The sequence below is a fragment of the Acomys minous genome (genome assembly GCF_964271855.1).
Source record: "Acomys minous genome assembly, chromosome: 13".
In the NCBI taxonomy this organism is placed as follows: domain Eukaryota; kingdom Metazoa; phylum Chordata; class Mammalia; order Rodentia; family Muridae; genus Acomys; species Acomys minous.
The window spans coordinates 44,325,586-44,348,301 of NC_140495.1; the positions used below are offsets into that span (position 1 = coordinate 44,325,586).

Genomic DNA, 22,716 nt, shown 5'->3' on the forward strand with positions numbered 1-22,716 from the left:
ATTATAGATTGTCTGATCTTTGGGCTCTCTCAGGCTGTCTCCTCCCCTGGCTGCTTTTGTGCCCCTTACACCATTCTTACCCATTTCTCCCCCTTCCCCTCCCCCCTCTTCATTTTTGGGTCTTCCCATTCAATCACAAAATCCATGTCTTCCGGTTCATGAGAGCAAAATTATCATGGAGAGTTACTGGAATCTTCCTTGTCTATTATTTTAATTCATACTTGTTTGGTTCTGAGTCTTTACATCTTTACAACTATGAAAGGGACAATATTTATGAATTATTTACTCAGTGCTGGATCCTTTGACTCATACTGAGGAGTGCTCATTTAGATGACAGAGGGTGAACTATTATCAACATTAAGAGAAAATATGTGGACACTAAGAGCCATAGGCATAAAACTAAGAAAGTCTTTATTAAATTGTATAGTAAATAAAAAGCTAAGAATTTAATTTACTAAGAAATTACCACCAGATTACATTTGTTTTGTGTTCATGAATGTAAGATTTACAAAACTTTACTTTTCAGACACCAGAACTATTTCTGCTTGTTGGTTTGTTGAGCTGGGAGATCAAACCCAGGTCCCCACACAGCCTAAGTAAGGTCATCTACTGCTTAGCAACTGTCCCAGCCCAGGTGCTGCAGAGCACTTCTGAAACATTTGTGTATCACGGGACAGCAACATGTCCATACAATAAAATGTAACTCAAGTTCCAGGATACAGAATAAATGTTTGAGAATAAATAAAGATTTGAGAATAGATGTGAAAAAAGGCTATTTTCATTTGCATTTCAATAAAAGTTATATTTGTTTTGTCATTCTTAAGCCTTTCAGGGTAGAACCAAAGCAAAAGTTGGTATCAACATATGTGTGGGTGAGTTGTTTGTTTGTTTGTTCATTTGTTTAAATGGTCCCTACAATGATTGTAGGATCTCCTGGATCACTGAAGTGTGTTGAGAGAATTCTTCCTAAGAGCTCAGACACCATAGGGAGAGGGAGGGAAAGCAAAACAAACTCGCGTGTGTCGAGTATAATTCGATAATATCAAGGTCCTCATGAAAGTCAACTGGCACACTGAGGTAGGCGCCATGCAACTGTGTGATGTTGTGTTTGAAGTCTCTATTTGCTCTGTCTTTGGATGAGCTTGGAGCTTCCCTTCCAGACAGCAAGGCTGCGTACCGTTTTTACAAGTAGTTTGCATAAACCAGTGTTTTCACAAATCTCTCAAAACTAAGCACTCCGTGTCTCTAAAAGGGGAAAAAATAATTTTCCTCAGAAAATGGAGGGATTGGCGTATCTGATGCTGCCACCAGTCAGCCTGGTTTGCAAGAGAGAGGTGCAAGGAGGGGGTTCTGAGACAGAGGCACACCCAGCTGCCCCTCTGCTGCCTCAGCATCACCCGTACTCCAGCCTGAACCCCCGAGCACAGAATTGTGTTCAGGACAGTCAGACAACCAGGTTGCAAGCTGAAAGGCTGGAGTCTTCCATGGAAATTTAGGTTCCTTTGTCAACCTGTATGTTTCCATTCTAACTTTTTCCTAATATATACTTTTAATGATTTTTTAGTTCTAATTATTATTATTCTTATTTTCTGGAATATTTTCATTTCAACATATTAGCTGTTTTCCAAGATGTCTATGATATTTTCTGTTAGTGGATGTTTTACCTACACATATGCCTGTGGACTGTTTGCCTGACTAGTATGCGCAGAGGTCAAAAGAAGCCATTAAAGCCCCTGAAACCGGAGTTATAAATGGTTTTGAATCACTATGTGGGGGGCTGGGAATTGAACCCATGTCCTCTTGAAGGACAGCCAGTGCTCTTAAGCACTTAGCCATGTCTCCAGGCCTTGATCTTTCATGTATTAATTTTCATTATCCCTGGCAGTAGTTTTTGGCACAATAGATAACATTTCTGCCATTCAACTTTAAAATAAACATCCTAGAGTCAAACAAAAATAAACAGACATAGAATATAGTAAGTCAGTGGAAACAGACTTTTCATCAGCTAAAAATTATATTAACATTCTTAAAATCACAACAGTATTTCCTTGGGCAATTAATAAACTAGATAATATGGAAATAGACGATGGTGTCTATATCAGCCTATTATCATTACTGTCTCTTAGACAGCAGGATGAAAACCATACCTTATAGTTTCTCTATATTTAAATAACACTGTGGGTTTTTTTTCTACAATTGATTAAATGTAAAACACAGTAAACCGGGTGCAGGGAACAAACATGGGAGGTATGATGTGTTTTCAGGATGTGGCGTCTTGCCATTGACCACAGCATCTTGGAGCACAGTAAAGTCGTTGAAATAGTTAACAGATGTTAGCCGTACTTGAAATATAAAAGTTCTATTGCTAAAAATTATGTAGGGTCAGATGAGACTTTGGCTCCTGGTCCATAACTTAACAAACTTGGCAAATGGAAAGTTGGGATCCAGAGGCAGAAAACACATCAGGGCCACACACTCTGCATTGTGTCGAAGATCGTAAACTCCTAACAGTATGTACCCTGTGGCAAGCTAGGCTGATGAAGTATTAACACAGTACTTAAGACTTTAGCGAGATCTGAAGTCAGTTTTCAAGTCTACTGAGCTAAAATTCAGATGATTTCTATCAGACCAAATGAGCAGGCTTTGTCCACATCCAGCAGGATGTCCACCAGTGTTAAGTCCCAGCATGCAGTTCAACAGATGTCTGATATGGCCCTTCATTACTTCCTGGTCTACCCAATGATAGTCTTGTCTAACATAACTTCTTTCCCAGTTCTTTTATTTTAACTAACGTCCGCTGCAGAACGAGTTGGCATTGGCGATTCTGTGATGAATTGGGACTGGAGTGGATCTTCCCACTCTTAGATCACAAATTCACTCAAGTCGAGCTTTGAAGGAGGCTTGCGCAACTTTAGAGTTTGTGGTTTTACCCAGTGCCTTGCAGATAAAGTCACCAGCTTCCATCACTTTGTAGAGATTCACACCCTGGCAAGGAAAAAGAAAAGACACCAAAAGTGGGGTGGGGAATTAGAGTGAAGGGAAGAAAAAGATAAAGCGAATTCTTTTTATCTCACTAGAAGATGCTTAAACTTATGAAACATTGCTTTGCTCATTATCAGTTCAGGCTGAGCATTTATCTCCATGAACTATAAAGGCAGGGTTTAACATTTTTTCCACTTTACTAACACATAATATTGAGGAGACACCTCTGGATAACAGTAAAATTCACAAACATCTCTTGTGTTTAAGAAGGACAATAGTAGAATTTGAAGGAAGAAAAAATAATGTAATAATGGGTTAAAGAAGTTTATAGTTAGAAACTGAATTGGGAAAATGATGTCTTTATTATATATAAAGAAATAACTGGATAAATTTATATAGATTCCAGGACACTTGAATTTTTTTACCATATGCAGAATCAGAATTGTGACATAATATGAAATGGGGACCTGTAAGGCAGAGAAAATGTGCCTGATGCTTTATACTGACTGAAACTATAACAGCAACTGAAGCTTAGGAAAATCCATGGATGACAGATTGTAGTTGTTGTGAAGGCCAAATTCAGATCGGAGCATGTTCCTCATCTGAGGGCCTTAGAGTAACAACACTGTTTTGCCTGGCACTTTTGTTGTGACAGGGAGAGACACACTGCGAGAATGTCCACTACATATTTTCCCTCATGCAGCATCTCTCATGCCCTTATATCTTTCTTCAACATAAGCTAGAAGCAGTGAGGACTAACAATTATAATTAATCCTTGCTAATAAACTGCTACTATTTTAAATATTGATGATTTTCTCCTAAATTGGGCAAGAATGAAAATTCACAAAGCTTTTTATAACATGTTCATTTTAATTTTTCTTCCTAGAGATGTTCCAGACCACTCTTATTTATGTTTTTAATAATGTTCAAGAAAATGTTTTGCAAAACAGTTCTTTTAAGCAATTTTTATTTTTTTGCTTTCACATTATGGGGCTGTTTTTAGGAAAGCAACATTATTTTAGATTTGAGAAAATTATTTTGTCATGGAGCACTGAAGTCTACATTTTAATTTAAATTACTAACCCAATGTTATCTAAATATTTTCATATGTCTTACATTTCTGAATTAAATCCAGCAAGGGTTTGATGGACTATTTTAGTCATTAATGTTCTTCTAAACTTTGTACAAACTCTGCTTCTAACAATTATGCCTAGAATATGCTGATATTATCTCAAGGAAGACTCTCGTTTTTGTCTTTCTCTATAATTTCATTTAATTAACTGATGTGATTATAAAAATATTGTATTTAATCTCAAGCCCTTTATCAGATGTCTAGAAAGTAATGTAATATGTTGTGAGGCTTCACATAGGTTGTATATTAGTTTATCCATGAAGCTTGCACTTACATGGGCAGTTACACACTTATACATTTCTGTCCTGTGCATTATGGGACATATATTATGTCCATAAAGAGATGTGTCCAAGTTATTAAAAAGACCAAGTAGCTCATGAGGAAAGAGCGGAGAGAGACTGTTCCAGGGAAGAGGTGGTACCGGTCCAGTTCTGACTCGTGTTTTATATGGTCAGAAGCTATGAAAGGCACCGTAGGCAAAGAAAAGCAACACAAAAGACCTAAAAACTCTCACAGTGTATGTGCAGGAGGAGAAGCAGGAGAGCCTCTGTGCGTGCAGGTAACAACGGGAAAGCCTGTCACAGATAAGATCGTTTGTAACGGAGCAGGCACCAACAAGCCAGAGTGTGTTACAGACACAGATACCAGCTCCCTGGCAGGTGTTGAAGCAGAGGCATGGCATGGGCATCCTTGCAATGTAGATAAAGCCCTGTGTAGTGATGAAGTCAAATGCAGGACGAGAAGCTCAGTTGATGCACGAGTGACCACTCGGTAGAGACAGGGTCCTATGATTGCTTGACCCTGGTAACTGACTGGGTCTGTGGTCCAGAGTGACTGTGGCACTCCTCAGTGTTATAATCCCCCTCAACCTGAGGCATTCTTAGGGTGACATCTGGTTTTCTGAACATGAGCACTGAAACATAAAGTGCCAGAACACATCTAACACCAGCTATGAATTAAGCCCAACTCATTCACGTAAGTTCCAAGAAAGGATCCATTTCTCTTCATTTTCAGTCATTGCCTTCTAAAACAGTGACTAGGCCACTGCATAATCAAACTACTACTTTCGTACAGAGAAGGTAAGCAATGGATTGTGTTGTTTATAGACAACAGCTGTTAGTCTTTGGTGCCAGGTAAAAATCTCAGTAAATATTTATTGAGCATCTGCATGTTACAGACTCTGAGTGGGAGTCAGCTATAATGATTGTATTTTGGCTGCACAGGAAGCTAGGAGAATAAACAGTATTATGATACAACTCTGGGGAGCATGAAAAAAAAAATAACAATACAGAATCCCAGGGAATCACCAAGCCCCTTACAGCTTGACCTGGGATGTAGACAGAGAGATACTAGAAGTGGACCAGCTAGCTGTGCCTTACTTTCTAAATGAAATGAGGCACGAGGCAAAAGGCCACTCAGAATTGCATAAAAGCACAAACAGGAAAGCAGTCCAGGACACGATGGACCGACAGGTGAGTTGGATGCCATGGCAGCTTTGGTATACTTACAGTGAGACTGGAGAGGCAGGAGGAGAAGGGGAAACCTTTTGTAAGCTAACTGATGCTTTTATGCTTTGAATGTCTAATCGTCTCAGAATGTTTTTGTTGTTGTTGTTGTTTTGTTTTTGTTTTTGTTTTTGTTTTGTTTTGTTTTGCCCTTCATAGTTTCCCATAAAAATAGAACCTCTCCTGTGCCTATGGACGTTGCATAGGACTCAGCATAAGGAAAGCTGAGTGTTGTTTGCAGTAGGTGTTAGCATGCAAGACCTGCATTTTCAGGTATTTGGAAAGAGGCTTTTTATGACCAAGTGTCTTACATGTCAAATCTAATTAACCCTTGCTCTTCCATTGACCATTTGCCAGGTGTCAGAAGCCCCAGGCCAACAGAATCCCAATCTGACTGAGGGTGTGAGCTTCTCTGAGGATCCATGCTAAAAGCAAAACTACAAAAAAAAATTCAAAGCATTATAATTGCAAAGACACGAGCTCTTGCACACAGTAAGTATGCAAAGTCAAAGCAGATAATATACAGAAAATATTTCAGAGTTCATAAAACTTTATAATACAGAGCAAGAACATTATTGGTAGCCTTGTACAGCAATAGGCACTTACAAAGCCCTGAAACCTTTTCAGTGTGTTTTCCTTCTGTGCATTATAGCAAATAGAAAACATGTAATAAAACTTTGACCTCAGTTGTTTTTCAAGTTTGAGAAAGTATTCCTCTTTGAACCTGAAAAGCAAGCACGGCTATTAAAATACATTAAAGGGACTTACTGTACTGAGCCCCATGCCAGTGAGCATATATATCAAATCTTCAGTGGCTACATTCCCAGAAGCACCTTTTGCATAAGGGCAGCCACCTAATCCAGATACAGCGGAGTCCACTACATTAATTCCCATCTGAAAAATAAACCACACTCTACCTAAGGCATGTGCGTGCATGGAATATGAATCACTCCTTTCCACTTAACTGTTGTGAAAGAACAGCAAACCAAGTTTGAACCTGTTATCTTTAACATAGTCACCATTCACTTGCTGCTGGACTAGCCCCCGGAGAACCAATTCCTTCTCTGAATAAGTTTGTCTCTTAGAACAACAAAAACTTGGCTAAAGATCTCTGCAGCTGGCTTAGTCTTACATCGAAATTTAAAAGGTCTGTTTGTTTGCTCTCTGTAGCAGCACAGCTGGCAGGACTGGAGCATCTCTGGTTTTGTATAGTCCCTAATTTCTACATTTATCTTTAAAGCACGAATAACACAAAATATTTCCAACAATACTGCTCAAAATCAAAGTCTCAGAAGATTGAAGCTTGCATATGGGTTTTAGGGATGAGAACCTATATAGGCCCAGTTTACCTATCCAGTTCGTGTAACCTTTGTGAAAACACTACGTTGTACAGAAAACCCTGGAAGTAAGAAGTATTTAAGAGGCAAGGTACTCATTTCTTTCTACAGAAGTTTGCATTCATTGTGTCCACATCAATTGCTATGTATCAGTTTTAATATTTTGTGTGCATAACTCACAACTCTCCCCAAACCCATACAAAGATGCTCTCATACCGTCACATCTCATAGACTGGGTTCAGAGAACACCCACTCTGCCTGTATCCACAGCCTCCGGAAGCTGCGCGTTTGTGTAGATGGAGTGTCTGGACCCGAGCATGCAGAGGACCAAGAGTTTATGTGCTGAGGCTATGGACTACACAAGCACAATGATGTCAAGGAGCATCCTGGGTATCCGCTGTTGACGGAATAAAAAGGGAGCTACGGCTTGATAATCAGGGCCTGCAGGAACTCTCAAATCAGCTTCATGGAGTTAGGGACCTAAGCCTATAGACAAGACACACAGCAGGATTATGAAAGTAGAGGTGAAGGTCTCTCACACCAAGATCATACTTATACAAAACAAAACAAATACAAATACAAAACCAAAAAGTGGCATTCTGCCAAGAATAGTTATAGGACATAGTACATCACTGTTTAGTTTGTGCGTGGCCAGTCAATCTGGTGTCAGCCATTTTGTGCTGACTCAGCCCTCCAGATGGCTGCCATTAGGTGTCATGTCCAATACCATAGAGCCACACCACTGCCATGTTGTCAAAACACAAACTGGACCTAACAACCTTCTGCTCCAAACACCATGACTCATCAACGTTTTAAGGAGAGTGGTCTTAGAAAGAATACCTCAAGAAAGGGGAAGATAGCAAGAAAGACAAAGCTGATGGCATGAGCCCTATGAGGCGGCATCAGACTCCCTTGTGGATGAGTCACTGTTGGAGGGTAAAGTCCATGAGCCACATTCATTTTCTAGCTAGAAAGGATCTAGCCCCTGTAATGAGAGGTGTCCCAGAAGAAAATACGTCACCTTATCCTAAAAGCAGGTTTTTTTTCTTTTTTAATTAATTTATTCTTGTTACATCTCAATGGTTATCCCATCCCTTGTATCCTCCCATTCTTCCCTCCCTCCCATTTTCCCCTTACTCCCTTCCCCTATGACTGTTCCTGAGGGGGATTACCTCCCCCTGTATATGTTCATAGGGTATCAAGTCTCTTCTTGGTAACCTGCTGTCCTTCCTCTGAGTGCCACCAGGTCTCCCCCTCCAGGGGACATAGTCAAAGGTGAGGCACCAGAGTATGTGAGAAAGTAATATCCCACTCTCAACTCAATTGTGGAGAATGTTCTGACCATTGGCTAGATCTGGGTAGGGGTTTAAAGTTTACCACCTGTATTGTCCTTGGCTGGTGCCTTAGTTTGAGCAGGACCCTTGGGCCCAAATCTGCCTACCATAATGTTCTACTTGTAGGTTTCTAGGATCCTCTGGATCCTTCTACTTTGCTATTCTCCCATGCTTCTCTCATCCAGAGTCTCAATGGGGTGTCCTCCCCTCTGTCCCAGTTTCCTAGTAAGTGAAGGCTTTCATGGGACATGCCCCTTGGGCTAGTATGCAGATATAAGTGAGTATATACCATTTGAGTCTTTCTGCTTCTGGGTTAACTCACTCATTATGATCATTTCTAGCTCAATCCATTTGTCCACAAATTTCAGGGATTCCTTGTTTTTAATAGCTGAATATTATTCCATAGTGTATATGTACCACAGTTTCTTTATCCATTCTTCTATTGATGGACACTTAGGCTGTTTCCATGTTCTGGCTATTATGAATAAGGCTGCTATGAACATGGTTGAGCAAATTTTCTTGTTGTGTGCTGGAGCATCTTCTGGGTATATTCCAAAGAGTGGAATAGCTGGGTCTTGAGGAAGCCCTAGTCCCAGTTTTCTGAGATAGCACCAGATAGATTTCCAAAGCGGTTGTACTAGTTTGCATTCCCACCAGCAATGAAGGAGTGTTCTTCTCTCCCCCACATCCTCGCCAGCATGTGGTGTCGCTTGACTTTTTGATTTTAGCCATTCTGATATAATCTTCAGTGACGTTGACATACAGAAGACAGTGAAAAAGCAAAATACACTCTTTTTCTTTTTACATTTTCTTGTTTAAAATGTATACATGTGCTTTACCCACATCTATGTATGTGCACTGTGCTCAAACAGTGCCCATGAAGGCTAGAAGAGGACAGTGGGTACCCTGAGAATGGAATTGCAGACTGTGGGGCTGTCATGTGGATGCTGCGGACTGAACACGCACATACACACACACACACACACACACACACACACACACACACATTAAATGAATGAATGAATGAATGAATGAATGAATACATAATTTTAAGAAGTAAGGCTTTAAGAATGGAAAGTCAACAAAAATTTCAACTAGAAGCATGTTTTTAGGCTTCTTGTTCTTCCAAAAGACCCACATTGGGTGCCAAGAACCCACACAGAGCAGCTCATGGCTACCTATAAGTACAGCTCCGGGACACCTGACACTTGCTCCTGGCTTCCACAGACACCTGTGTTCACATGGCATACAGACACAGTCACAGGCACAGGCACATAATAAAAATAAATATAAAATACAATTCGGGAGCCTAGAGAAATAGTTCAGTGGTGAGGAATGCTTACTGCTCTCTCAGAGGACCCAGACTTGGTTGCTAACCCCCCACATCAGGTAGCTATCAGGTTGTAAGTCCAGATTTCTATGGGTTACAAGATGCCTTCTTGCCTCTGTGGGTACCCGCCTAGACATGGCACATAAAAACTCACCTGGGCACACACAGGCATAAATAAATGAATCTGTAAGACACTGAAATCCCTTTTTAAAAGTCCTTTAAAGAAGAGTAGCATGTCTCTGGAAACTAGTTCGTCTCCTTCCAACGTCCTTAATTCCCAATGACATGGACTCTTCCTCCAAACACAAAGCTTTTCAGTGTGCAGCAGTGATGACCCTACTGCCTGTTGTCAACGCGACAGGGTCTACAGTTACCCAGTAGCCACGCCTGGGAAGGACTGCGCTGATGAAGCTCACTGAGGTGGGAAAACCCACTTAGAGTGGCAGCACTCCACAGGCTGGGGTCCTGAACTGAATAAAAAAAGGAGGGAGTGAGCTGAGACTTCATCGCTTTCCTCGCTGGCTTTGAACACAGTGTGATCAGCTACCTTGGCCTCCTATGGCCATGAAGTTCTTGCCATGCTGTGTGCCAATGTAAGCCTTCTTCCCCCCAGTTGTTTTTCCCAGGTATTTCCATAGAACAACAAGACAAGTGGTACAGCAACGTTGTCCAGACACTAAATTATAAACAAAGTAAGTGCTCATCTCTGATAAACGGGTTAATAATGGAAACACACACACACACACACACACACACACACACATGCACACACGCACGCCTGCAGACACACATAAACACATGCGCGCACACACTGGAATACTATCTAGAAAACAAAGACTGACATCGTGGTGTTTGCAAGACTACAGATAGAACTGCAGATTTTTACAACAAACGAAGTAAAGCGAGCACAGAACGGCAACGCCGTAGAGCTCCCCTCATGTACATGCAGGATACACAAGTGAATTTCATAGGACAGGACAGTGGCATGGCAAAAGAGGGGACGGGAGGGGGCTTGATCAATGGCAGCAGGCCATTTAATATGATTTAACCGAAGTAAGAAATATTGCACAGTACGTGAGTACAATGAACACACATTGAAAAGACAGGAGAGTGATGTTTTAAAACATTTGAAACCATAGATGATGAGTGTTTGAGGAGATAGGCGTATTTAGTGTTATTTAAGCATTGCACATGCTAGGCTGTGCATGGAGGCACTCGTCGGTAAGTTCAGCACTAGGAGGCATCTCATGAATTGTGAAGTTGAGGACTCTCTGAACAGCATAGTATTACATCTCAAAAAGTACACGAAAACAAACAAAATCACAATATGTAAACACATATGAAAACATTACATGAAACCTCATATGTACCATTTTTATCTGTTAAAATAGAAACCACAAATAAATTACATTCTTTTCGTTCTAAAACAGTTGCTGCAGAAATTTCTAGTCAAACTTTGGAAGTGGTATGTGATAGCAAACATGTAGACCAATAGAGAACAGACTAAAAAGAGAAGCATCATTTGCTTGCTTTAATAAAATTTTTATTATAAATAGAGAGAATATGTTTAAACTTCGTAACTAAACTCTTGTCATCATGTGTATCTGAAAATAAAGAGCAGATCACCTAACTTCAGGAAGATGAATAGCAGGAGAGGATATCGTTAAATACAAGGCTCTGTTTAGGACAGGTTCTTGCTGTGTAGGTGTGTACAAGGATGTGTGTGTGTGCGTGCGCGCAGGGTGTGTGTGTGTGCGTGTGTGCATGTGTGTGTGTGTGTGTGTGTGTGTGTGTGTGTGTGTGTGTGGTGTGTGTAGTACACACCACAAGCTTCTGTGTCACCACAATAAAAACAAAGTATTGACCTTTTATTTATCTCAGAAGCAATGGCCATCTTGAGATGAACAGCCACAAGGTGGCAGTGTAACATCAGAATGCCCCAAGTTCATGGACCCATGGGGTCCCAGGCAGGGAGGATAGCTAATATGGAAAATAATTCATCAAGTAAACAGCTTTCTTACATTCAAACCAAATGCAAGAATAATGAGGCTGCAGAATGAATAAGGCCACAGCCAACATGTTCTTTATGTGTTTGTTTGCTTCTTCCTCTGACTTGAAATAGTTATTAACCAAAACCATGATTTCAGTGGCTAAACAGAAGCTCCCAGCACTCGTGGAACATAGAATTACAAATAAAATTTGTTGAGTCTTATGTCTTGTGTGCTAAGAGATAACCTACTTGAACCAAAGAGAAACGATTGTCCCCGGGCCTCAAACACAAAATAAAGCAAACAAGACCAAACACTCAACTGAAGCATCCTTCTTCTCCGTCCACTCTTCCTCTTAGGGATCAATAATCAACCCCGTGAATTCCCTTGTGGGTTTCACCTGCTTGAATCTGTAGATCTGTGCACAACTGATAGTAATAGCCCTCTCCGCAAAGTAATGAACTGGACATAGGTTTATTATAAGCATATTGCTTCTTGACTACAGCAGTAGGAGAATTCTGAGGCATGCTAATTTTACACACTATTCAGATGCTCAAACCATGCAGACATGCTAATTAAGCATATAGACATGCTAATTAAAGCAAGGTTTATTCTGGCATGGGGCTTGGAGGTAATCCCCAAACAATACATAAGTGTGTTTACATAATGGAAATAAAACCATTTTGAAAAATTTAAAAGCTTCCTATCCTGTTTTCAACATATCCCATGTAGTCTAAGCTTTTAGGTATTGAAGTTATTAAACTCTCAAGGAACACTTAACATTTTGGCAATTTTAATTTTTGGGGGGAAAAGAATCTATTCTTTTGTTCTCTAAAAAACTAACATTCTTTTAAAATCTACAAAGGTGTTAGGTTTAAATAGTATTTCTAATACTAAAAATTATCCATTTTGGATTAAAATTAATCAGGGGTAAATGTTCATACAGGAAAAAAAATTTTACTCATTGGGTGAAGAGAGATGTGAGTCCAGATCTTGTCGAGAAATGCTTCTCAAATGAGAGTTTAAACTGTTACTCCATGTTGAACTACCCCAGACAGAGAGCTCCCATTTGCCATGTAAATATACTGCGAAGTTTACATTAATCTACGACAACTACAGGTGATAAACAGTTGGCACCCATGAGCAATGCTCAATGTTTTGGCCAACTGATCTATGTATCAAAGCTACTGTATCAGCCATTCCATGTATATCCGCACACGTATGTGCCTACATTTAGGAATGAATATGGTCATTACCAAAGCTTTCATACATCAGACTTCATCTTTGAAATAGAGTTTCTTAAATCCCTTCCTCTTTTGCCATCCGTGGCTTCTAGGATGTTGATATAAGATGGACAGTCCAATGTCCTATAAACACAAGGATTTTAATGAGTTCATCTTAAAGGATGACTACATTTCAGGCTGCAGAAGGCAGACTTCAGAAGCAAGAGACAGACCTGACATAAAAAAAAATACACCTCACATGTCAACACTGAGACGTTAGCAGATGCTTCTTCCTGACTTGTACAGTATTCCTCAAAACACAAACATGTAAGTGTCAAAACAGTCTGAGGTTCTTGCTTAACTGAGGGGTTCCGTCTTCTGTGCCAAAAAAGTCAGCACTCCCCCATGTGAACACTGTAAATATGCATTGTTTGGAATCCTTAAGTGAAAGTTAATGCATAGAAGAGTTTGGATGCCCATAATCTTTTGACCTGTTTATGTAAGATTTACGGATCATTGTAGCTCATCACCAAAACCCTGTTTCATCTCCTCGCAGGATTCAGCTATGCTGCTGTTGTTTAAAAGCGTGAGATTGTGCTTAAGCAATAGCAGGTGAGCAACTTGATATGTGTCATTTCTCAAACAAGTGTTTTCAGAAACTCTGTGGCTCTTTCCTTCCAAATAATCAAGTGCAGGTGACATTGAGGTGCTCAGAAATGGTGAGCCACAAGCAAGAAGATGCCTGGGTTCCTAAACAATGACGTGAGCACAGCCATCTACTTACAAGCAACATAAAACTGGGTGAAGCAAGATTTTGTTTGAGCCATTGTTCACTTTGGTTGATAGTATGATATAAGGATTTCAGACTAGAACACAGTTACTAAGTTCCTAGCTATAATCTGTTGTTTGGCTGACTTATTTCTATTTCCCACGTTCTTTGTTTTCTCTCTTTTTTTTTTTTTTTTTTTTTTTTTTTTTTGATAACTGTTCTTTTATTAATAAGCTATTTTTGACTAGGATTACCAGGATTACTTATTATTTTGACTTCTAAGTTATTGTGTGCTTACCTCTGCTGTAAAATACCCTTCTTTAATTATAATCACCTCCTACTAATCTTGGCAGTTTACTTTTATCTTCTTTGTGCCTTCATTTCCCCACTTTTCACTTTTGCACAGATTATCCCATTATATTTATTCTATTTGTGCATTTGCACATGGGTGCACAGGTGTGTGTGTGTGTGTATGTGTGTGTGTGTGTGTGTGTGTGTGTGTGTGTGTGTGTGTGTGTTATATACATGAATGTGAGTGCTGTTGCCCATACTGGCCAGAAGATGGTGCCAACACAGATTGGACTCTGTGTTTTTAGTTTAGTTTTGTTTTCCTTTTGTTTGTTTGTTTGTTTTAGAGAACGAGAGAGATAGACTTGAAGTTGGTTAGATAGGGACTAGGCACAGGATGGTTTGGGGTTGGGTTAGAGAATGAGAAAGAATATGATAAAAAGATGTTGTATGGAATTCTTGCAAAATAAATAAAAAATACATTTAAAAATAAAAGTCTATGTGACATGGCTACTGGGCAGAGTATCTGGTATGCAACATGAAGCCAAGGGTCATGGAAGACACCGACAGTGGAATCTCTCTGAATGACGGAAGGAAGGAAGACCCACAGACAGCATTTAAGTTGGAAGCCACACGACATATCTAGTTAAAGGTAAAGATCGGTGGCATACATTGAAAAAAAATCACAGCATTCTTATGACCAGTGAGTGACCATAGAGCAACATGAAGATGAGCAGGTAAACTAATGAGCAAACGTTCAGAGCTATAACAGAGCAAGGGTGCTGGGTCCTTTGAGAATTACAAGTGCCCAACTTTGCCAGAAACACAGTCCTTGGGTTCACATATTCAGAGTCCAGAAAAGATTTGAACATCTCAGTCTGGCTCTCTGGCATTAGCAGCAGCAGCCCCAGGCTTGCTTTACTCTCACAATACTCCACTAAGTTTGAACAAAGCTGGGAGTGAGACGGGTGGTGTAAGGAAGTGCAAGAGAAGTGGACGGCGACGGAAGTGTGTAAATAGCCCCTACAGTGGCATGGACCATGGCATGCTTTTATAATGATCTAAACAGAAGAACAGGTGATAGCCAACCCCCCAACCACACACACACACACACACACACACACACACACACACACACACACACCTCCCCCATGCAACTGATCAGTTGATTAACTGATTTAAGCAGCTTAAGCTTCCGCTCTGTGGCTTCAGAGATCACCCAGATCTCAGCTAAGGGCTGATATTCAGAACAGGCTGTGTTTCTGGACTGTCTCTGGTAAGAGGGTAAATAACTTCCAATCTTGAAACAGATGCTGTCGTGAGGCCCCCTAACGCTGAAGTTACAGCCGATTGCCAATAAACACAAGCGAAGAACGGAGCAACAAAGACAGGAATTGATTAAAAGAGAAAAGAACTGGAAATCCCGTGTTTTGGGTAGAGGGTAAATAGTGCTACCCATATTGAGAAACCAAAGAGGGCTTACGCGACTGTGCAGAGCAGCTGTCTGGGGCAAGTCAAAACAGCAAGCAATATATTAGCTTGAGCATCTTCTATACCTGCACTATATAGCATAATACCTCGAATATAATTATAGAACTATAATATATACAGACCCCCAACTGCAAGTGTGTCTGCACATGGAACAACTGGGGTTGATACAATACACCATACAGCGCTACAGAAATAAATATTTGAGCACAAAAAAATAATTCATTTATTTAATGTATTCATTACCTGTTTCCCCCATGAACTATATTTTCTTAGACACACATTCTCATCAAAAAGGGGTTCTGGAAACTGCTATGTAAGGGTGTGTGTGTGTGTGTGTGTGTGTGTGTGTGTGTGTGTGTGTGTGTGTAATGTGGACTAAAGTTGGTGACTCTTCAGTTGAGGCGGTCATACGTCCACCTCAGATCTGAAACATAGGCCAAAAAAAAAAAAATCCATTTTCCAGATCTCTCATGTGAGAACTACAGGTGAGCACTGTTTTGTGAACAAAGGCAAGCACAGAACCTCAGTCCTTAGCAGAAAGGGAACCAAGCAGGCTGACCTAGACATGAGCTTGAGCCCCACCGAACTCCAGTCCCTGAAGCAGCCTCACTTCTTTGTTTCTAAAATCACACCTAGGGTTAGCTGTTTTTAACTATTCTGCGATCGCAGGAGAATTACTACTATTCAGAATGAAACAATTGCAACTAAGAAGGAATTCTGTTAGGAATAAAATTGAGGTAAATCTGTGAACTAAAATAGCACATGAATGAATAAAAAGGGACTGTCACCAGCAATAATAATAATAATAATAATAATAATAATAATAATAATAATAATGATAGTGGTTTGGGGCTCCCAAGCGAAGCCAAGCAGGATGCACTGACTGAGGTGAAACACAGAAGGTGCTGCCATGAAAAGTCAAGCTCTGCTTTCTTGAAGATTGTTACAGACATAGGCAGCTGAGTGTTTACTGTGTTTCTTCACACTCTTGGTTGTATGAAGACTTTAACTTACTTACCCTTTGTATTAACTACTCCTTTCCATATATGCATTTGCAGTGATTTCATGTTGTTTTCAATGTGTACACTAATATTGACCACGTTCACAACCCAGCTATTTGTCCTTTACTCAGTAATACAATATCTAAAAGACATGACAATGTTATTTATGGGTCTCTGAGAAGAGTGCCAGGCACCTCTTTTGCTGCTGAGTACCAAGCATAAAGTGGGAGTTTGGGGTGATAGAAATTCTATAGAAGCCTTTAAGAGAGTCCTACCTCCAAAAGAGATTCCCAGAAAGCCCACAACCAGCCCGCTGAGATACCAGAGCAGCGATGTCTGAATGGAGTGCCTGGAAAGAGCAGCTTGGGAGGAAATGGTTTATTTGGCTGACATGTCCTCCATCACAGTCCACTGAGCAAGGCAAGAACTCATGGCAGGAACACAAGGCAGGAACCCAAAGTGCAGCCGTAGAGGAACGTGGCTTGTTTGGTCCTCGTGTCTTGCTCAGCTTTACTACAGAAGCCAGGACACCTGCCCAGGGGTGCTACCTCCCACAGTGAGCTGGGTTCTCACACATCAATCTTTAATCCCAAAATCACCACAGGCAATATGATGGAGGCATCTTCTCAATGAAAGTTCTTCTCCCCAGACAACTCTATTTTTATCAAGTAGACAAAAACTGACTGGCGTTCTTGGGAGGACCTAATTTTGTAATAAAGCCACAAAAATGTCATATAAAGTTCAAATATCAAAGTCTTCTGCTATTGAAGCTTGGGGCAACAGAATCACCCTGGTATATCTATTCCTTAACATCTGAAAATACAACAGATTGATGCTAAACAGAGAACCAGTGGCCTCATGTGAAGACGCTGTGTACACAAAATTTTAGCTAACACACAACCATAATATCCAACGCCGAAAAAAATATATAGAGTAACATACAGCTGAGCAGATTGTACTTACTTGTTTAGAAATATACATGTATGTACACATGCATACATGTGTGTAACCACACTTAACGAAAAAAAAGCATGAATATGAAAGAGAATGAGAAGGTTTACATAGGATGGCTTGGAGGAGGAAATTAATGTAATTATATTATAATCCCAAAAAACAAAAGAAAAATATCAGAAAGAGTTATTGAAAAATCACACTTAAAAATTAAAAAAAAAAAACCTTGCTGAAGATTCTGACTCAGGACAGCAAAATCAACCGTGTTTTCTGTCAAGGCTGCCAAATACCTCTTCATTTAAAAGCTTAAAGTAATGGCTAACAACTTTTTTTTTTTTTTTTTTTTTTTTTAGGATTTATGTAACTTTAATCCTTCTAAAGGGTTAAACTTCAAATACTTCTCTAGTCAATAATGGAAACAGAAGCAGACAGAAACTTGAGGTCTCAGTAACACACAAATACACCTTCATATTCGCCTTATCTGTTTGATCACTTTAACAGGAAAAAATGTCATTTATAGAATATACAGGAAAATACCCTAAATATCAAGTAGGGACAAAACCAGGGTGATAGTTTATCTGGGCAAGAATACAAGCTAAATGTCTCAGGCTCGCAGCTGAACAGGAACATTGCTTTCCACACCCCCAACTCCCAAAGACCAGGCCGACTGGCCCTGAGTTCTTCCTTGTTCATCCTTTCTCTGCATTTCTGGGGAACTGACCAACTTCAGCAAGCTGCATTCCACAAGCTCTTGTATCAGATTGGACTTTCTGAAGTTAGTCAAAAGAAGGCGTTTATAAGATGAAGAAGCCAGAATATTGTCCCCACTTAGTGCTTTGGGTGGTAACTCCTACAAATCTCTTAAGGTTTAAAATACCTGATATTGACTCTGAACAGGCTGAGCCAGACTCCAGTTCCTTCCTGCAAATTCTCTACAGTTCCCTCTTCTCGTCTGAGGGTCTCACTGATCTCACAGTGGTGGCCTTCAGGTACAGCTAATCTCCAGGAACAGGCCCTTGAAAGTGAACCGCCCACGGCACAAAAATTTAAAAGCCCTGCAGTCGAGGCTCGAGAGGGCGGGGTCAGCAGCTGAGGATGCAATGCCCCCTCAGATCCGTATCCTCAGTGGGTGGCTCGCCTCATTCTAACATACGGCCAACATCCTCGTGGCTTTTTCACTGCCCAGCACTCTGCTTCGTACTTCTCCCATCACGTGAACGCCTTACACTGAGGTGTTCTCTCATTTCTGGCGACGTTGAAAATCTGAGCGCTCTTTACAAGGAGTTCAATCATAGAAATGTTTCCTGCTGAGCTTTCATCAAGGCAGATGATGCAAATGAGTGGCATTTGGAGGAAAACAGAATGGAGGAAAAACATTCCACCGTGTTCTAAGTAGGCAAGCTTTCGCCTTCCATTAACGTGGACCAGCAAGACCCGCAGCTCACCTGCAGAGAGGACATCATGGGCTACACTCTTAATTAATACTTGAACCTTTTACTTAAATCATTACACTAAATAGATATGTTTGAATGACAACTTTTATACCACATTTATTTAAAAACTGTTAGACTCTCCACTTTTTTTTTTTTGATCTTGTATTTCCCAGGGTATAACGAGATAAAATTTCATTAATTTTTAAAGGAAAAAAATGGACGCTGGTGACCTTGGGGAACCAGAACCTTGTTCTCTCCTCTTCTTTCTCCCAGTCTGTGTTCTTCCTTAGCCATCTCTTTTCTCTGTGTTTGGTTAATTCTTCACTGTTTCCCACACAAAAGTCACAGAGTTTTATATAATAAAAGTCATCTCTCTTGTGTGCTCCAGAGAGAAACTCCCGGGAAGACACTCTTTCGTGGACCCATCTTGAGACCCACATGCCGGTTACAGAAGCCAGTGCACTAATGGAGAAGGCCTGAGTGTGCAGAGCCATGGCTACCTTTTCAGGTAAGAGTCATAAAAAGAATAGGGGAAGATGGTGAGAAATGTAGGCTCTCACAAAAACACATGGTTCAAGTGGTAGAGGAAGATACTATTCTGAGCAATCTGAACAGCGAATATTTGCCATATACATTTTTATCTCAATATAGTCAATATAAAGTCCATCCACTGGAAATATATCAGAGTTAATGCCTGAGATAGCTCAATAACTCTCACTTTTAAAGATTAAAACACCACTTAATAGTTGATAATGGTGAATGTTGCTTCTACCACTGAATAGATATTTGGAGTTCCTACTTCATATGCAGTGCTAACAATTATAGAACACACACGCTGTTCTACTATATAACTAATATCATAATGAGGGAGAGAGAGCAATACTCCAAATGGCTGTCTTAGCCGGGTTTCTATTGCTGTCATAAAACACCATGACCAAAAGTAACTAGGGAGAGGAAATAGTTTATTTCTTACGATTCTCGAAGGTCATACTCTATGACTTAATCAAGTCATGGTAAGTACTGGAGGCAGAAACTAAAACAAAAGTCATGCTGGAGTGTTGTTTACTGGCTTGCTCCCCGTGGCTTCCTCGGCCTGCGTTCTTATGCCATCCAGGACTCCCCGCCTAGGGGTGGCCCTGCCTACAATGGGATCAGCCCTCCCACATCAATGACTAATTAAGAAAACGACACACAGACTTGCCTGCAGGCCAGACTTATATGGAGAAATTTTCTCACTTCAGCATTCTTCTTCCCAGATATAATAGGCTGTTGTCAAATTGACATAAAATAACACAACAGCTAAGCATCAAGGTGATAAAATGGTACGGGAACCAGTTGACAAAGATGAGATGCTGATGGAGAGTCTGTCGAGGGTCGTTTTTCTGTTGAAGAAGTATTTGAGCTGAGCTCTGGATGAAGCAGGAAAGTGAGCTACTAACTGATATGAAATAACAGTATCACAAGTAAAATGAGCAAAGTCAGAACAACTGTCTTGAAGGGGGAAACGTTTGGCGTGCCTAGAGTGTAGTCGGGGAAACAGCTGTGCCTGGAGTGGGACCAAGGGAGCGGTGGGAAAGGACTATTATACAACAACCTCAGATGCACAACGCAGCTGACTCTCGTGGGAGAGCATTTATTAATCACGTTATTTGTGATCTGATGCACAAGTCAATCATTTGGCATCAGCTTAGAAGCCCAGCTCACAAGTTTTCCATTGGATAGGAATGTCTGTCAATACCATTGTGAACCACGCTTCCGTTCCCATCACAGAAGCGTTCCCTCTCTGACAGGTCACACTGTTCTCAGTATGACACACTCACAAGGAAACTTACGAGGAATTCAAAACTCACAGAAGGATGGACACTGACCAGTAGGTTCATATTTATGTTTAATTCTCAAATATAGTATGTTTTAGATTTTAGATTTTTTTATCCTTTGTAACAAACTGTGGGATTTTTTTTTTTTTTGGAGAATATCAGAAATGAATCTACTATATTTACATGATTCCAACCCTACTTTCAGCTCCTCTGACGTTTCCCTTCCCACCCCATTTCTTCTTACATGATAGATAATGTTATGTATATGCATATATAGCCCGTGAGAATGCATGCATTTGGTGTTGCATATACACACATGGGTTTAGGGCTAACCACTTGGCCTCGGAAAACCATGACGGTGCTTGTCCCTGGAAGAAGAAAGAATTTCTCCTCATTCTGCAGCCAATAATGGACAGAAGCTCTGCACACGGTATGGAGAAATCGTGAGCTTCCCCCATGTCCGTTGGGAAGTTCGTTGGTGTTGTGCTGTATGCGCCCTGTTCAGTGCCACACAATGGAGTATGCATGGGTGCAGCATTCCTGTCCTGTCTAGAAGATACTAGAAGCGCTGATCCTGTGGCTTTTATTATCTTCCCACACCCACTTTCTTCATGTTAAATCAGCCTTAGGCGTATGGATTGTGCTATGGATCTACTGGCTGGGGCTCGATACTACACGGTCACTTATTCTCTGCGTTTTGACTGGTTATGAAAATGTACAGTAACCTCTGTGAGATTCAAAAAGAAGCTACTTTGATGAAGAATGAAAACCACAAAACCACATTTATCCATGGATATAAGGCTAAGTGTTGAAAATACTGTGATATAACAATATATGTAGTTATATATTGTTTATATATTTATTTAGGTTGTTTTTAGAATATGCATTCTAAATAATACATACCTTGTTAAGAAAGACAGTTGTCATTTCTACTCTAGTCTATGGCATCTCCAGCCATGGGAGTTGATGAGGTTTACAGTACCGACATGATTTCCCTCGTGCTGAACAGGCCTTAAGTCCAATTAGACAGCTGTTGGTAACTCTCAAGATATAAGTACCACTATAGCACCACTGGACTGCCTTACCATGCTGGGCTTTACTGTGTTTCACAGGGTTACAGCTCATTAGAACTGTGGACGACTTTTGTCCTGGCTGCTTGGATATGAAAGCTAGTCCTCAGGGATGAGAATTCCTGGTTAGCCGCAGGTTGACTCCTCCAAGCCTTGTGCAGGAAGTGTATGGTATTTACAGGGTCTGATCTTCAAGTTCTGGTTCTCAGCCAGGGACAATGACAATAGCCTATATTGTTTGGGGGGGGGGAATCTCTTGAACTAATGTGACCAGCAACGAAAATGGCTGTTGCCTTTGCACGGCACCAGAGTATTTGTTGTAATATCTATAGCTCCTGTAGAGAGCACTATCATCTGTGTTGTGAAACCTCACTAAATTTATAAATATATACATATATATAAATAATACATATTTAAAGCAAGCTTATTAAATGACATTTCCCTGTCGCCTTTTCAAACATCTTTAGTGTCAGTTTTCTATCCTCCCTCATGTCCCTTTGTACTGCCCCCCCTTCTGTAGTTAAGGCACCCCATTATGTACTCAGATAAAACTGAGTTTCAAGCTAGGATACACAAATAGAAGAGAGCTCACAATGGTGTCTGTCTTTCTGGGTCTGGGTTTCCTCCAAGCAGTGAACCACTTTCCAGTTCTTTCCATTTGCCAGAAAATGTTATTATTTCATAATTTTCCAACTAAATAGGATTCTTTGATAGATGAACACATATGTAATGATGAGGGTCTATCTCACAGGTTCAGTATCCATTCAACTGAAGGACACTTGGTCACCTACATTTCCTAGTTGCTCTGAATAGAGGGGCAGAAAACATGGGTGAGCAAGTATCTGTGGCAGAATTTCATGGAGTCTTCTGGCCATATGCCAAGGAGTGATATAATTGGGTCATGCGCTGTATCTACTTTTAGCTTTTTGAGAATTCACATTGATTTTTAGAATGGCTGCACTGGTTTACAACACCAGCAACAGTGAATGAGAGATGCCGTTTCTTCGCGTCATCACCAGCATTGGTAGTTTTTGTGATCTTAGCCATTATGACTGAGATGAGATG

The 22,716-nt window shown here is 40.5% G+C and overlaps 1 protein-coding gene across 3 annotated transcripts in view; it reads right to left on the reverse strand.

Moving 5' to 3' along the window:
- Positions 1-396: 396 nt before the first annotated feature.
- Positions 397-22,716, reverse strand: part of HMGCLL1 (3-hydroxy-3-methylglutaryl-CoA lyase like 1) — a 123,357-nt gene continuing 101,037 nt past the window's right edge. For all 3 annotated transcript variants that reach the window (XM_084754974.1, XM_084754978.1, XM_084754977.1), the window contains exons 8-9: positions 6,388-6,513; positions 397-2,985 (exon numbers count right to left, since the gene is read on the reverse strand). In XM_084754974.1, the coding sequence (XP_084611100.1) occupies positions 2,875-2,985; positions 6,388-6,513 (237 nt within the window). In that variant the 3' untranslated portion in view covers positions 397-2,874. The remainder of the gene's footprint in view (positions 2,986-6,387; positions 6,514-22,716) is intronic.